Below are 17654 nucleotides of genomic sequence, written 5' to 3'. Positions count from 1 at the left end.
TGCCGCCTATCGGAAATGGGGATAATTGCAGGCTGCAATGCTCAACGACAACAGATGAAAAGAAGGCAACACTAGCTAGCTAACTCCACACCATCATGTATTTCTGTTAGCATGTGGTGTTCGCCAGCCTTGCTGCAGTGGAGCAAAACTGAGTAAGTTGTCTAGTAACTAGACTATAGTTAGTTAAAACGATAGTCAAGATGGGCCTTACTTCTCTGAGAGTTGTTTATGGTAATGCCGGTCGAGCTAACATTTGAATGCTAAGAAATGTCAGCTAGCAAGCTACGCTAGCTAACGTTATAGCTAGCTAACCACTTTAATTATAACTGGTGTATGTGTTTCTAAGCTAGCCATCACTGACATGATAACATCAATAGCTATACACTGGCTAGTGGATTATCGATTATAGGCTATCTAGCAGCTGAACTTCTCAATCGTCTGCATCACATACCGGTTTCATCTGGCATGACTTGGCCAACTAGCTACTTAGCTACCATTAGTTACCCAGCTAGCTGTCATTAACGCTAGTTACTAAATGTATATGACAAGGCTCGATAGTTAGCAGGGTAAATAATGTAGCTAGACTGTCTAGCTAGAGTATTTCACCATGGAGATTGCAATTGTCTCTTGAATTTCATGAGATCATCCATGTGTCATGTGTTTTGGACTTTGCAAACTGGTCACATCATCAGACTCCAGAATAAGCCATGTCATGTAATGTGTGTGTCACCCTTTCAAGTGCTTAAATCCACATGTCTTCCCAGCATGTGATTTCAACTTTGGGAATGGAATGTCAGACTTATGTAAGCTTAAGCTGTTAGTGTTGTATACAAGCCTACATCTTGCCAGTCTGTTTGCTAGCTAGTGAGCTTGTCTGATAGGTATTAACCCCAGTGCTACAAGACCAGACATTAAATAGTTGCTTGCTAGGCATAATTAGGCTTATTCCTCTTCCAATTTCCTTTCGTTTTCAGATTAGCCACCCATTCCTATGGAGATAGAAGAGACCTGGGCTCATGAGGATCGATGGGCTTTCACTGAGTGGGATATCCACCAACGACCGCACCAGGTACCGAAGTACAGATCACACCAGTACCAACACTGTGGTAAGAGCTCCAGAGTGGAGCAGTGGTCTAAGGCACTGCATCTCAGTGCAAGAAGTGCCACTACAGGCCCTGGTTTGATTCTAGGCTGTAACACATCTGGCTGTGATTGGAACTCCCATAGGGCGGCGCACAATTGGCTCAGGGTAATTCGGGTTTGGTAGGCCGTCATTGTAAATTTGGCCAGGTCGCAATTGTAAAGGAGAACTTGTTCTCAACTTGCTTACTTGCTTAAATAAAGGTGAATAAGAATTTGTTCTTAACTGACTTGCCGAGTTAAATAAAAAGAGCAGATGCCTAGATACCTGCACAGTTCACAGAAATTAGGCTAATCTCACAGAGATGTCATCTAACCATGTTTCTAACTCTTCAATTCTCTGTGCAGTACTCAGAATTATTGTGTACTGCATATTACATAAGAATATGAAGTTTGGTCATACATGTGGCTACTGTTACTCACTGAGTGCTGTCTTTCTGTGCTTCTATTGGCCCTGTAGAAAAAAAGTTTTACAAATCAGTGCGTTTTGTCAGTACTCTAATGGGTTGTCTGGTCTCTGAATATGACTGAATTGCTGTGACAATGACTTTGTGTGTGGGAGTAGGTTGGAGGTCTGACTGGGCTAGGCTGTAGTGGGGCTAGGCAGGCGTCAGACTTCTCATCTCCACAGGAAGTCTCTGTTTTATCTGTCTTCCTCACTGAACACAGGCGGCGACAGATGGCCAACTCCCAGTCTTGTGGGAATGAGGAGGGCAGGGATGGTAGCCTATATTCTCAGGAATATGTTCTTTGGAATTTGTTACAAAATAATGATTGCAAGTAACAAAGTTGGCAATAACGAACACATGTGGATTCTTCAATCCTACAGCTTTTTATGTGCTTTATTTATTACTTTGCAGCAGAATTTTTGGAACACATTCTAAAGAACTAAATAACATATTCCTGAAATAGAATGACCATCCAGAGAGGAGAAGGGCTATTAGGTTCCTTCCAATGTTCCTTCTAGGAGACCACCAGGAGCAGGAGACACGGGGTACAGTGTTGAGCCTACTGGTAGACAGGAGCTGGAGACACAGTGTTGAGCCTACTGGGAGACAGGAGCTGGAGACACAGTGTCGAGCCTACTGGAAGACAGGAGCTGGAGACACAGTGCTGAGCCTACTGGAAAAAGGAGCTGGTGTCACGGGGTACAGTGTTGAGACTACTGGTAGACAGGAGCTGGAGACAAAGTGTTGAGCCTACTGGAAACAGACAGCCACCCCCGCCTCCTCCTCCTCTAAGGTAAACAGGATCTCCTCCTGAAGGTCGCTGGGAGACAATACCCTGGGTATTATTATGGGAAACGACTAAGAATAGATAACGAAAGTAAGGTGGCTGTCGTGCCTGTGGTTTGTGTTTGGATCAGACGAGCCAAAACGGAAGATTTGTCTATAAAAGTGTTACAGTTGTGAAGATAATGTTCTTGGTGAGAAGGGCACGCAAGTGAAAGAGCGGGACACATGGTAAAACGTCAATGTTTATCAGTCTGTCTTCATGGTAGTTAAGTATTGGAGTTGAAGGCCTAAATAGAGAAGACCTATTTTGTATGCTGTTCATAAATGGAGACTTACTGTTCTACTGTATTTTATTCCAGATGTTTTAAGTTTCATTTCTTTTACTTTAAAATGTGGAATATTGGACATGTAGGATAACTAGACTGCATCTTTTTTTCTGATAATTTCGATTTTCTGCCACTTGTGCCTCCTATCTATTCTGGAATGTTTTAATTCTGGAATGTTTGAATGATCTGCCAACTACCTTCCCCATAGCTTGTGTTATATGTTCATCTCACTACCCTGCTCTTCTCACTGCATGTAAACACTTCAATATTGTACCTCTTCTATTTTCCAAGTAGGTTCATGGCCAGGTCTCGGTGATTTAAACACTTTAATTACTAATCTAACTGCTGATGAATTAGATTACTGCTAAACTGACTTTGGTCTTCTGAGACATGGTGTGTGTTTTCCAGGGTAATCCAAATTAGTGATGGGGGTGGGGAATTGATACAGTTAAATATCGCAATATTATTTACGATTATATCAATACTTTGACTCCCAACTATTGATTTGTATTTTTTGTTTTGTTAGGTAGCTCTAGTCGGCTGTACCTACACCAAAACTATTTTTCATCCTATAGCTTGTCCTCCATCTTCTTTTTAAATGGTGAGCCAAAATGTTTTCATTGCCCTGACTGGTCTCTCTGCAGCAGACATTCAGTCAGGTCCATAAGTATTTGGACAGTGACACAATTTGCATCATTTTGGCTCTGTACTCCACCACAATGGATTTGAAAGGAAACAATCAAGATGTGCCTTAAGTGTAGACTTTCATCTTTAATTTAAGGGTTTTGTCCAAATTATTGTGTGAACCATGTAGGAATTACAACCATTTTTATACATAGCCCTGAATTTTAGGGGCTCAAAAGTAAATGGACAAACTGACATAATCATACATTAAATTGTGATTTTTAATACTTGTTTGCAAATCCTTTGTAGTCAATGACTGCCTGAAGTCTGGAACCCATAGACATTACCAGATGCTGGGTTTCTTCCCTGGTGATGCTCTGCCAGGCCTTTACTGCAGCTGTCTCGAGTTCCTTGTTCTTGGGGTGTTTTGCCTTCAGCAAGTGAAATGCATGCTCAATTGGATTCAGGTCAGGTGATTGACTTGGCCATTGCAGAACATTCCAATTCTTTGCCTTAAAAAAGTATTGGGTTGCTTTCGCAGTATGCTTCGGGTCATTGTCCATCTGCACTGTGAAGCGCCGTCCAATGAGTTTTTTTGAAGCATTTGGCTGAATCTGAGCAGATAATATAGACCTACTTCAGAAATCATCCTGCTGCTTGTCAGCAGTCACATCATCAATAAATACAAAGGAACCAGTTCCATTGGCAGCCATACATGCCCACGCCATAACACTACCTCCACCATGCTTCACAGATGAGGTGGTATGCTCTGATGAGCAGTTCATTCCCTTCTCCATACTCTTCTCTTCCCATCATTCTGATACACGTTGATCTTTGTCTCATCTGTCCATAGGATGCTGTTCCAGAATTTTACAAGCTTTTTTAGATGTTTTTTGGCAAACCACGATTCTGGTCTTCCTGTTTTTGAGGCTTACCAATGGTTTACATCTTGTGGTAAAGCGTCTGTATTTACTCTGGTGAAGTCTTCTCTTGAATGTTGACTTTGACACTGATACGCCTACCTCCTGGAGGGTGTTCCTGATCTGGCCAACTGTTGTGAAGGGGTTTTTCTTCACCAGGGAAATAATTATTCTGTGATACACCACAGTTGTTTTCCGTGATCTTCCGGGCCTTTTGGTGTTCACCAGTGTGTTCTTTCTTGTTAAGAATGTACCAAATAGTTGATTTGGCCACACCATGTTTTTGCTATCTCTCTGATAGGCTGAACAATCAAAAGAAACCAAATGATGGCTTGCTTCCCTGGAAGTGACAGCTCTTTGGACTTCATATTGAGGGTTAACAACAGCAACAGATTGCAAATGCCACACTTGAATGCCACACTTGAAATCAACGGAGTCTACAACCCACACAAGTGGCTCAGGTAGTGCAGCTCATCCAGGATGGCACATCAATGCGAGCTGTGGCAAGAAGGTTTGCTGTGTCTGTCAGCATAGTGTCCAGAGCATGGAGGCGCTACCAGGAGACAGGCCAGTACATCAGGAGACATGGAGGAGGCCGTAGGAGTGCAACAACCCAGCAGCAGGACCGCTACCTCCGCCTTTGTGCAAGGAAGAGCAGGAGGAGCACTGCCAGAGCCCTGCAAAATGACCTCCAGCAGGCCACAAATGTGCATGTGTCTGCTCAAATGGTCAGAAACAGACTCCATGAGGGTGGTATGAGGGTCTGACGTTCACAGGTAGGGGTTGTGCTTACAGCCCAACACCGTGCAGGACGTTTGGCATTTGCCAGATAACACCAAGATTGGCAAATTCGCCACTGGCGCCCTGTGCTCTTCACAGATGAAAGCAGGTTCACACTGAGCACATGTGACAGACGTGACAGAGTCTGGAGACGCCGTGGAGAACGTTCTGCTGCCTGCAACATCCTCCAGCATGACCGGTTTGGCGGTGGGTCAGTCATGGTGTGGGGTGGCATTTCTTTGGGGGGCCGCACAGCCCTCCATATGCTCGCCAGAGGTAGCCTGACTGCCATTAGGTACCGAGATGAGATGACCATATGCTGGTGCGGTTGGCCCTGGGTTCCTCCTAATGCAAGACGATGCTAGACCTCATGTGGCTGGAGTGTGTCAGCAGTTCCTGCAAGAGGAAGGCATTGATACTATGGACTGGCCGGCCTGTTCCCCAGACCTGAATCCAATTGAGCACATCTGGGACATCATGTCTCGCTCCATCCACCACAGACTGTCCAGGAGTTGGCGGATGCTTTAGTCCACGTCTGGGAGGAGATCCCTCAGGAGACCACCCGCCACCTCATCAGGAGCATGCCCAGGCGTTGTAGGGAGGTCATACAGGCACGTGGAGGCCACACACACTACTGGGCCTCATTTGACTTGTTTTAAGGATATTACATCAAAGTTGGATCAGCCTGTAGTGTGGTTTTCCACTTTAATTTTGAGTGTGACTCCAAATCCAGACTTCCATGGGTTGATACATTTGATTTCCATTGATAATATTTGTGTGATTTTGTTGTCAGCACATTCAACTATGTAAAGAAACAAGTATTTAATAAGAATATTTCATTCATTCAGATCTAGGATGTTATTTTAGTGTTCCCTTTATTTTTTTGAGCAGTGTGTCCTATCTATCTATCTATCTATCTATCTGTCTATCTATCTATCTATCTGATTGGAAATGTTGCAGACAATTACATTGATGGAAGCTACAATCTATCTACAATATTAAAGCTGATCTACCTCCTAAAAAAATGTCTCTAGACCGTTTATCTGCTTACCTGTAAATTAACTAATGAGGGAATAAAACACACCTGGACATGGAACAGCTGAGCAGCCAATTGTCCAATTACTTTTGGTCCCTTGAAAAGGGGGGGACCACATTAAAAAGTGCTTTAATTCCTACCCCGTTCACACGATTTGGATGTAAACACCTCAAATTAAAGAGGAAGGTCTGCACTTTCAGCTCATATTTATTATTTCATTTCAACTCCAATATGCTGTGATTGACCAAGTTATTATTATACCTGTCTATGTCCAAATATTTATGGCCTGACTGTATAGTGAGCAATATGTTTGGGATATCAAATTGCAATATTGAATCAAGTGAATCGCAATACATGTATGGTATTGCGATTAATATAGTATTGTGAGGTCCCTGGCAATTCCCAGCCCAACACACCCACACACACACCCTGCCAGCCCTAATGAAAATGCTGTCCCAAACCCTGCCCTATGGCATCTAGATTAACTGGACCTGTTTAACCATAGTGAAATCAATAGCAAACCAGCCAATATAATGCATCAGAGATTCAGGTGTCAGAACATGCATGCGGTAGTCAGTCTATTCAATTACTACACACCTTCAACTGAATCCATCTGGTTGCCGATTATCGGATGCATGACCCTGTTAACATTGCTGCCATTGATTCGGAGGGGCTGGGTTAAATACGGAAGACCTATTTCGGTTGAATGCATTCAGTTGACCAGTTGACCCTTTTCTGATGCCGTCAGTACAGAATATGTGTTACACATTACATTCGACACAGGATGCTTGTTTTGTTCATGGAGTTCCAGAAGCAAGAGCTATGGTACTCTTTGTTGATTTGAGTGTTCAATAAAGACGTGAATGGCTGTTACTAATTGCGGTAGCTAATCTACATATGTTCCGGATGCAATAGATTTTTTTATGGCATAAAACAGATTTCCCTATTTTAATGTAGTAGACAATTTATTAGTGGCGAGTGCACCGTTATTTTATTGGACCTGAAGGTCCCCATTTTTAAATGCCAAGTATTTCAGAAATACAGAATTGCTCTTCTGCAATTTGATCATAAAAAAACGTTGAATTTGAAATGATGAAACCTCCTGTCTGTCATACTATAGGTGGCAGGTAGCCTAGCGGTTAAAGCGTGGGACCAATAACCGAAAGGTCGCTAGTTCAAATCCCCAATCCGACAAGGCGCAAAATCCATCTGTGCCCTTGAGCAAGGCACTTAACCTTAATTGCTCCAGGGTCGCCATTGATAATGGCAGACGCTGGCCGTGACCCAACTCTCGTAGGGTGTCAGGGGGAGAGTTGGGGTTTGCAAAAAAACACATTGCCAATTGTACATGTGTGAAACAGGATAAATATAACCACCCACCTAATTATTATTATTATCTCTCCTCTTCCCAGATAAGCCATGATCCCCATCACTGAGCTGCGTTACTTTGTAGACTGCCAGCCGGCCTACCGCATCCTGAAGCCATGGTGGGATGTCTTCACCGACTACATCTCCATCGTCATGCTCATGATCGCCGTGTTCGGGGGCACTCTGCAGGTCCGTTAGGGGGAAAAAAAGGGACTGTCCTCTATGTACTTGATCTTGTTTTTGTTCAGCTTCTGTTACAAATCAGAGACAGCATAATATGCACACACTACAGTGAAATGCTTACTTTGCTATTGTCGATGTACTTAAAATGCTTTTGTTTCACTCTAGGTCACCCAGGACAAGATGATCTGCCTGCCCTGCAAGTGGGTGGTCAACCATACCTGCAGGAGGTATTTCAACGCTACTCTGTCGGCCCCGCTCTTGTTGGAGCCCAAAGGGATCCAATACAACCTGGATCGCCACCAGTACAACTACGTAGACGCTGTATGCTACGAGAACCGCCTGCACTGGTTTGCCAAGTACTTCCCCTACCTGGTGCTACTGCATACCCTCATCTTCCTGGCCTGCAGTAACTTCTGGTTCAAGTTCCCCCGGACTAGCTCCAAACTGGAGCACTTTGTGTCCATCTTACTCAAGTGTTTTGACTCTCCCTGGACCACCAGGGCTCTGTCTGAGACGGTGGTGGAGGAGCGCGACCCCAAGCCCCACAAGATGAACGGCTCCATGGATAAGAAGGCATCGTGTGTCAGCGAAGACGTGGAGGCCAGCGTCCCCATGCTCCAAAAGACAAAGTCTCGCCTGGAGCAGGGGATCGTGGACCGCACTGAGACGGGCGTCCTGGATAAGAAAGAGGGCGAACAGGCAAAAGCTCTGTTCGAAAAGGTGAAAAAGTTCCGCATACACGTGGAAGAGGGAGACATTGTGTACAGGCTCTACATCCGACAGACTATAATCAAAGTCATTAAGTTCATTTTGATTATCTGCTATACGGGGTATTATGTGCACAATATTCAGTTCAGTGTGGACTGTAGTGTGGATATAGAGAGTCTCACAGGGTACAGTATGTATCGTTGTGCCCATCCTCTGGCCACTCTGTTTAAGATCCTAGCCTGCGTCTACATCAGCTTAGTGGGGGTTTACGGCTTAATTTGCATGTACACACTCTGTTGGATGCTGCGGCGCTCGCTGAAGAAATACTCCTTCGAGTCGATACGAGAGGAGAGCAGTTACAGCGACATACCGGACGTGAAGAACGACTTTGCTTTCATGCTGCACATGATTGACCAGTACGACCCTCTGTACTCCAAACGCTTTGCTGTCTTCCTGTCCGAGGTGAGCGAGAACAAGCTGCGGCAGCTCAACCTGAACAACGAGTGGACTCTGGACAAACTGAGGCAGAGAATCACCAATAACTCCCAGGAGAAGTTGGAGCTGCACCTCTTCATGCTGAGTGGCATCCCAGACACAGTGTTTGACCTGATGGAGCTGGAGGTAGTTTGTGTAGAGATGGCTGTATTCCATGTTGTCCACATGCCTTGCTTTGTTCTATTTTTGAATGCACACACTGTAGAAACTTTGATTTGTTGTACATTATAGGAAAAGTACCGCACATCTGAGTCGCAGGTGTGTCGGAATAATTGCAGGATGTCTTAAAAGAAGAGAGAAACTTGTACACTGCTCCTGCCAATGTCACTTCAGTTTATTGCGCTTAGATATCAGCCTCTCGGTCCGAATTTATTATTTTTTGTTATTATTGTAGGTGCTGAAGCTGGAGCTCATTCCAGACATTACCATCCCTCCTATCATCGCCCAGCTGGTCAACCTGAAGGAGATGTGGCTGTACCATACCCCGGCTAAGATCGAGGCTCCCGCCTTGGCCTTCCTCAGGGAGAACCTCAAGTCCCTCCACATCAAGTTCACCGACATCAAGGAGATCCCTCTGTGGATCTACAGCCTGAAGAACCTGAGCGAGTTGCACCTGACGGGGAACCTGAGCTCAGAGAACAACCGATACATTGTTATTGATGGGCTACGGGAGCTGAAGAGGCTCAAGGTGCTCCGGCTGAAGAGTAACTTGACCAAGCTACCTCAGGTATTTGTTTCTTTAAAAAAAATATTCCTCTCTCTATGTTTTTCTCTTGTCTTTGTTTGTTTTTCATGTAATTTATAGTTTTAATCATTTGGTTTGGGAGAGGAGCCCCTGTCAAACCCTGTTGTTTTTCCCCCTCTCCCTGCACTGTAATGTTTCACCTTTTATGTATGATGTTCTTCACCTCAGGTGGTGACGGACGTGGGGGTGCACCTCCAGAAGCTGTCAGTCAACAACGAGGGCACCAAGCTGATGGTCCTCAACAGCCTGAAGAAAATGGTGAACCTGACTGAACTGGAGCTGATCCGCTGTGACTTAGAGCGCATCCCACACTCCATCTTCAGCCTGCACAACTTGCAGGAGATTGACCTCAAGGTTTGTTTGTCATTGCTGTTTATTACGTTCCGTTAAGGTTGCAACATTCTTGTAACTTTCCCAAATTTCCCTGGTTTCACAGAAATCCTGGTTGCAGGATTTTAGATTTGTGTGCTTATTCTCTCCTCATTCCTGGCATTTTCCAATTGAGATTTCAGGAAAACCAGGGAATTTTGGGAACGTAACAAGAATTTTGCAACCCTGCGTTCAGTGTACTTTTAATTTGTGTTCTCACCAAATTTATTACGTGATTGTATTGATTCCCAGACGCATTAATCGGGCTCTCACACCAAATTGGTTTGGAGCGTTTTTTCTGAATTCTGCTGCTTTTCCTCCCTTAGTTCGGTTAGTTTGGGCTAGTGTGAATACTCTATCTGCACTCAGGAGCGCACTAAACAACGCACATGGTTCAACGCACAAAGGGTAATCTCGGTCTCATTCATACCGTGGTGTGGTTCAATGCTGGTGAGAATGCAGTCCAGACCAAACACAGGAAAATAACCAGAGTTATTTATTGGTTGCTTGACTGAGAGCATTTGATGAAGTTCATGCAGTACCATAACTTGATATCTCTGAAACATTCTGTGAGTAGCTGCACATTTATGACCACATCCAGTGCAGATTAAGGGGACTGGGGCTATACCGGGGATATAGGCTACTAAATATAGACTATTCAAATCAACTTTTAACTGTCACGTGCTCCAAATACAAGCGGTGTAGACCTTACAAATGCTTATTTACAAGCCCTTAACCAACAATGCAGTTTTAAGAAAAAATAAGTATTTACTAAATTAACTGAAGTAAACCATAAATAAATACAAATGTAAAAAATAATAAAATTAGATTCATTTTCACGTCACAGTTAAAGCGGCTTTTACTCTGTTACCTCCCGCATGTTGTGTGTGTGTGTGTGTGTGTGTGTGTATGAGTAGATAATCACTGCTCAAAAAAATAAAGGGAACACTAAAATAACACATCCTAGATCTGAATGAATGAAATATTCTTATTAAATACTTTTTTCTTTACATAGTTGAATGTGCTGACAACAAAATCACACAAATATTATCAATGGAAACCTAATTTATCAACCCATGGAAGTCTGGATTTGGAGTCACACTCAAAATTAAAGTGGAAAACCACACTACAGGCTGATCCAACTTTGATGTAATGTCCTTAAAACAAGTCAAAATGAGGCTCGGTAGTGTGTGTGTGGCCTCCACATGCCTGTATGACTTCCCTACAACGCCTGGGCATGCTCCTGATGAGGTGGCGGATGGTCTCCTGAGGGATCTCCACCCAGACGTGGACTAAAGCATCCGCCAACTCCTGGACAGTCTCTGTGGTGCAACGTGGCGTTGGTGGATGGAGCGAGACATGATGTCTCAGATGTGCTCAATTGGATTCAGGTCTGGGGAACGGGCCAGCCAGTCCATAGCATCAATGCCTTCCTCTTGCAGGAACTGCTGACACACTCCAGCCACATGAGGTCTAGCATTGTCTTGCATTAGGAGGAACCCAGGGCCAACCGCACCAGCATATGGTCTCATAAGGGGTCTGAGGATCTCATCTCGGTACCTAATGGCAGTCAGGCTACCTCTGGCAAGCACATGGAGGGCTGTGCGGCCCCCCAAAGAAATGCCACCCCACACCATGACTGACCCACCGCCAAACCGGTCATGCTGGAGGATGTTGCAGGCAGCAGAACGTTGTCCACGGCGTCTCCAGACTCTGTCACGTCTGTCATGTGCTCAGTGTGAACCTGCTTTCATCTGTGAAGAGTACAGGGCGCCAGTGGCGAATTTGCCAATCTTGGTGTTATCTGGCAAATGCCAAATGTCCTGCACGGTGTTGGGCTGTAAGCACAACCCCCACCTGTGGATGTCGGGCCCTCATACCACCCTCATGGAGTCTGTTTCTGACCGTTTGAGCAGACACATGCACATTTGTGGCCTGCTGGAGGTAATTTTGCAGGGCTCTGGCAGTGCTCCTCCTGCTCCTCCTTGCACAAAGGTGGAGGTAGCGGTCCTGCTGCTGGGTTGTTTCCCTCCTACGGCCTCCTCCATGTCTCCTGATGTATTGGCCTGTCTCCTGGTAGCGCCTCCATGCTCTGGACACTACGCTGACAGACACAGCAAACCTTCTTGCCACAGCTCGCATTGATTTCCATCCTGGATGAGCTGCACTACCTGAGCCACTTGTGTGGGTTGTAGACTCCGTCTCATGCTACCACTAGAGTGAAAGCACCGTCAGCATTCAAAAGTGACCAAAACATCAGCCAGGAAGCATAGGAACTGAGAAGTGGTCTGTGGTCACCACCTGCAGAACCACTCCTTTATTGGGGGTGTCTTGCTAATTGCCTATAATTTCCACCTGTTGTCTATTCCATTTGTCATAGTTGAAGTGTACCTATGATGAAAAATACAGGCCTCATCTTTTTAAGTGGGAGAACTTGCACAATTGGTGGCTGACTAAATACTTTTTTGCCCCACTGTATGTATGTGTAACAAATAATCAAACTCTGATTCGAACTACAGCTAAGTGAAGAACCTGTGTGAAAATGCCCCAAATCTAGTCCAGGACTAAGCTTAATCTGTGTCAGGGAAACTGGCCTTGTATTTATTAAATGTTTTTGTATGTATGAATGAAATGTATTATTATTGTCATCATTGAAGGACAACAACCTGAAGACCATCGAAGAGATCATCAGCTTCCAGCACCTGCACCGGCTGGTCTGCCTTAAGCTCTGGTACAACCAGATCGCCTACATTCCCATCCAGATCGGCACCCTCAACAACATGGAGAGGCTCTATCTGAACAGGAACAAGATCGATAAGATCCCCAGTCAGCTGTTCTACTGTCGGAAGCTGCGCTTCCTAGACCTGAGCCACAACAACCTCACCTACATCCCAGCAGACGTGGGGTACCTGCAGAACCTCCAGTACCTGGTAGTCACTGCTAACAGAGTGAGTGCTTTCCTTTTCAGATTTGGTTTGTTGTACAAACAGTTGGTGTATTCTGGATTAGTTATGAGGAAAGTGTTGTCTGTAGCCGTGTTGACTCATCTGAGAACTGTGAATCAAATCCCATTAATACATTGTGCAGTGATAGTCACGTCCACCTGACACTATAACACATTGTGCAGTGATAGTCACGTCCACCTGACACTACCTCTTGATCCCACTTATCTTTCTTTTTGCCCCACTTAGATTGAGGCCCTGCCCAACGAGCTGTTCCAGTGTAAGAAGCTCCGTACTCTGAACCTGGGTAACAACTGCCTGGCGTCTCTGCCGTCACGTTGCGGGGAGCTGACGGCCCTGACCCAGCTGGAGCTGAGGGGGAATAGACTGGACTGTCTGCCCGTGGAGCTGGGGGAATGCAGGCAGTTGAAGAAGACGGGCCTGGTGGTGGAGGAGGACCTCTTCAACACCCTGCCCACCGAGGTGAAGGAGCAGCTGTGGAAGGTGGACAAGGAGACTGCCTGAGTAGATATGGGATTGGGGGATGGTAACTTAGTCGAAACAGACACAGGCCGGACACCTGGAGGACTAGAGAGGACTACACAGACTCGGACAGCTCGCTAACAGAGCAGCCCCTGCTCACTCTGACTGTACTCTACTCTACTGCAGGGATGCTTTTCAAGGGAATCAAAGTCCCACCGCCATGCCACTTTTTTTTCCAGACGTAAAAAAGAGATCTGCCATGGGATACAGTGTGTGCGTTGAACAAGATGATGAGAGATGTCAGCTCGAATGTGTTGCACGTGAGGATACAAAATGCAAATGCCATATTTCTGTAAGAGAAGGGACTCTGCAGGTGGGCAGTGTAATTGTCATTCAGGCAGGGTATATTATCCTGTTACATACAGTACAATAGGCCCCCCTTGATAGATTCTAGTCCATAGGGTGCTAAGTGGCAATAGTTAGTTGCCCACTCTCAGTATGTGCCATGAGAGATGGTGTATAGCTACTGTCTGCAATGACAGGAGGAAGAAGCTCCATTAAAGGAGGATTCTCCAAGATCTCTGGTCCTGTGCTCATTACTCTAGTGTGTGTGTGTGTGTGTGTGGTCCATTACATTCATAACAGAAAATATCTTAAATGGGGAATATTCCACTCAAAATTGGACAGACCTAGCTGAATTTGTCAAAATCAAATAATGTTGTAGCGGCCAGGTCTTTATTCCTTGCTCACTGACTGACATTTTAGTTAACATGTTTATAAAGTGCTTAAGAACAGCCCGTAGGTGTGGTATATTGGCCATATACCACACCCCCTCGGGCCTTATTGCTTAAATACACCAGTGTTTTTTTGTTTTTTTTCTCCAGTGGCAATTCGGCAAATTGTTGTTTAATCAGTAAATTATGTCAAAGTAAACGTAGCCGACGACTGCTATACAATCCATTTATATTACTCCTCCTATGCATCAGCACTGGAATGTGCTGCTCAAATTAGATACGATGTCTGTAACAGCTGAGGTATGGGGCTGGAGAATTGTAACCACTCTCAAATTCATTGGCGGAGCCATGCAACTATGGACTAAGCATTCTCAGTCTCCATGGAAATTCTCCTTTTGAAAGAGGTTTTTATTCCAGGACTAAGATGAATCTGAGTTATATTATTCAAAATCAATGGGTGTATATATCATTCATTTATAAGTCCACAAATAGATATAGCAATTACAGATAGACCCTTTCCTCAGCAATCCACTGCTGATGACATTGACAATCAACTCTTATTTCATGGTGTTATCTCAGACATACTTGTCTCTTCATGGAATTATGCAAATATTCATGCTAGACTAGATAGTGAGACAAGACTAACAGAAGGGATCCGTTTCTTAGACACAGGCCTAAAAAGCATTCTCAGTCTCAATGGAAATTCTCCTTTGAAATAGGTTTTTATTCCAGGACTAAGCTTAATCTGTGTCTTGGAATTGGAGTTATATTATCCAATAATTAATTTATAACTCCACAAATGGATATAACAATTGCAGATAACATCCCCAACCCCACCGCCACCATGGGGCACTCTTCACAACGTTGACATCCGCAAACCACTCGCCCACAGGACGCCATACATGTGGTCTGAGGTTCTCAGCCTGGTTGGACCTACTGCCAAATTCTCTCAAATGACATTGGAGGTGGCTTATGGTAGAGAAATTAACATTCTCTGGCAACAGCTCTGGTGGACATTCCTGCAGTCAGCATGCCAATTGCACGCTCCCTCAACTTGAGACGTCTATTGCATTGTGTTGTGACAAAACTGCACATTTTAGAGTGGCCTTTTATTGTCCCCAGCGCAAGGTGCACTGGTGTAATGATCATGCTGTTTAATCAGCTTCTTGATATGCCACACCTGTCAGGTGGATGGATTATCTTGACGAAGGAGAAATGCTCACTAACACGGATGTAATCAAATTTCTGCATAAAAAAATATGGAACATTTCTGGGATGTTTTTATTTCAACTCATGAAACATGGGACCAACACTGCATCTTGCATTTATATTGCTGTTCAGTGCATTAAGAATAGCTACCTGGATGGCATCAGCATTATGTGGATTAATGGCAGTATTTGAATAGAATGGTCATATAAGGTTGAATTCAATCAAACCCACATAGTATTTCCAGTTCTGGGGTCTATATAATAATACAGCATATTTTATTGAGGCTACTGAATAAACAAGATGAATCACAATAGACAGATTTGATTCATTCTGTCCCTTTGTCAGGCTACCACAGTGGAGCATAGCCATCACTATGAAGGGATCTTGCTGACTACATTATGTTCATTTTCAGAATTAAGGACCAAAATTGAGTTAGGATTTGAAATAAAAATGTATTGGTCACATACACATATTTAGTAGATGTTGTTGCCGGTGTAGCGAAAAGCTCCAATGGTGCAGTAGGATCTACACATACATCTACAAAATCAAATGGAAATATATCAAATTTAGGATGAGCTTTGTCGGAGTGGCATTGACCAAAATACAGTATATACATATGAAATGAGTAAAACAGGATGTAAACATGAAAGTGTTCCATGGGTACTTTGGCCTTGTTAACTTGTTCTTAAAGATGGGGATCGATGTTCAAGTTGATCCTTAATGTGTGGGTGCTATATTGAGCTACCGGTTATTACTGTTCATTAGTGTGGATACGCAACCATGAATAAGGCTCTATGCTCTAGTTAAGAGGTTGTTAGGGTGCAGCTGAAAAGGCACCCTAAGTAATGCACTGTAGGGAATAGGATGCCATTTCAGATGCAGTTGAGTTTCCATTTCTTAACTAGTCATTCTAGCTGTTATGAGTCTGACAACCAAATATCTCATCCTCATAGGTCATTCCATATTCATCTATTTGTTCATTTACTTCTATTTTTGTGAGTAAAATTATATACCCCCCCCCCCCCCCCCCCCCCCCCCCCAGCATTTCTGGGTTTGTCTAAGTGAGCATGATGATGTTGCGATGATTGGGTTTGTCTCAGTGAGCATGATGATGTTGCGATGATTGGGTTTGTCTCAGTGAGCATGATGATGTTGCGATGATTGTGGACTTCTGTATGCAAGGTCAACGCATGGCTCTGACACAGCAACACAACATGTGCATAGAGGAGCTGTCTTGTCATCAGGAAACAGGGATTATAACACAGATGCAAAGAACATTGCTGTGGATGACTTGGAGATTAACAAAATATGCACAGTGGTCTTATGACTGAAGGACAACACAAACAACACCGGAATGATGGCTGGCTGTGTAAAACTGTTCTGCCAATGCTTGTCTTTCGCACTTGCCCATGCAAGAAGTTAAGAAGATTTAAAGCTATAGGAAGATGGGCTCATTGTAATGGTTGGAATGGAATTAATGGAACGGAGTCAAACATATGGAAACCACGTGTTTGACTCCATTCCATGAATTCCAGTCCAGCTATTACAATGAGCCCGTCCTTCTATAGCTCCTCCCATCAGCCTCCACTGGTATTTATGTTCTTAAAAGGTTATTATGACATGCACGTTTCCTCAGCAATCCACTGCTGATGACGTCAACAATCAACTCTTATTTCATACTTGTCTCTTCATGGAATTATGCAAATATTCATGCTAGACTAGATAGTGAGACAAGATTAACAGAAGGGATCTGTTTTTTAGACACAGATTAGTCCAGGACTAAAAAGCATTCTCCATCTCAATGGACATTCTCCTTTGAAATAGGTTTTTATTCCAGAACTAAGCTTAATCTGTGTCTGGGAAACAGCCCTTGGATGAGTGCAGCCCATCGTCAAGTGTGAGGTGTCTTGGAGAAAGTGTGCACCCTTGTGTCCTGTGCACCGCTTGTGATTGGATAGTCAGTATGGAAACTATGCATTCAGTGCACAGTTTGTGTTGAAGTCTGTTAATCGTTGTGTCATCCCATAGAAATCTATTTAAATAAGGGTTTTTATTTGTTTTAAATCTACTATCACTCACTAAATGAATCCTCTTGAAGCCATTAGTATTTTTGTAGATTTTCAGAGCATGTCTATATTTTTTATTTTATTTTTTATTTTGTATTTTGTGTTCTGTATATGGTAGCATAATCAAGTGGTGAATGCAATACCAAATTATGATAGTTATTCATTAGAAAAACAGTTGAACGTACACATTTTTCTGACCATTTTTCTTCAGTGTTGACAGTTATTATTAGTTCAGTACACTATAACCTCAGGAAATGTACATTTCAGTTTTATCCATGCATTTTTTTGGTG

At 43.8% G+C, this 17654-nt stretch overlaps 1 protein-coding gene across 4 annotated transcripts; it reads left to right on the top strand.

The window, feature by feature from the left end:
• The first annotated feature begins 4 nt into the window (after positions 1-4).
• On the top strand, positions 5-13930 carry LOC110536370 (volume-regulated anion channel subunit LRRC8A). Of its 4 annotated transcripts, none has more exons than XM_021622123.2 (9): positions 5-152; positions 975-1069; positions 2108-2382; positions 7474-7618; positions 7778-8941; positions 9210-9542; positions 9729-9914; positions 12587-12877; positions 13121-13930. In XM_021622123.2, exons 4-9 carry the CDS (start codon positions 7481-7483, stop codon positions 13394-13396), a joined length of 2388 nt encoding a protein of 795 aa, XP_021477798.1. In that variant the 5' UTR covers positions 5-152; positions 975-1069; positions 2108-2382; positions 7474-7480; the 3' UTR covers positions 13397-13930. The 4 variants fall into 4 exon arrangements, with proteins under 4 accessions (XP_021477798.1, XP_021477797.1, XP_021477794.1 ...); XM_021622122.2 differs by having other exon boundaries at positions 975-1106; XM_021622119.2 differs by lacking the exon at positions 2108-2382.
• Positions 13931-17654: the final 3724 nt, after the last annotated feature.

The sequence above is a fragment of the Oncorhynchus mykiss genome, chromosome 11 (assembly GCF_013265735.2).
Source record: "Oncorhynchus mykiss isolate Arlee chromosome 11, USDA_OmykA_1.1, whole genome shotgun sequence".
Lineage (NCBI taxonomy): Eukaryota > Metazoa > Chordata > Actinopteri > Salmoniformes > Salmonidae > Oncorhynchus > Oncorhynchus mykiss.
This window is presented reverse-complemented; position numbering and strand designations above follow the sequence as displayed.

What these genes read in the sequence shown, in the direction of transcription:
- LOC110536370 (XM_021622119.2), top strand. Translation starts at nt 7,481, where the DNA reads ATGATCCCCATCACTGAGCTGCGTTACTTTGTAGACTGCCAGCCGGCC. An exon ending in TTGACCTGATGGAGCTGGAG is followed by an intron (nt 8,942 to 9,209) that starts GTAGTTTGTGTA and finishes TTATTATTGTAG; the next exon opens with GTGCTGAAGCTGGAGCTCAT. An exon ending in TGGTAGTCACTGCTAACAGA is followed by an intron (nt 12,878 to 13,120) that starts GTGAGTGCTTTC and finishes TGCCCCACTTAG; the next exon opens with ATTGAGGCCCTGCCCAACGA.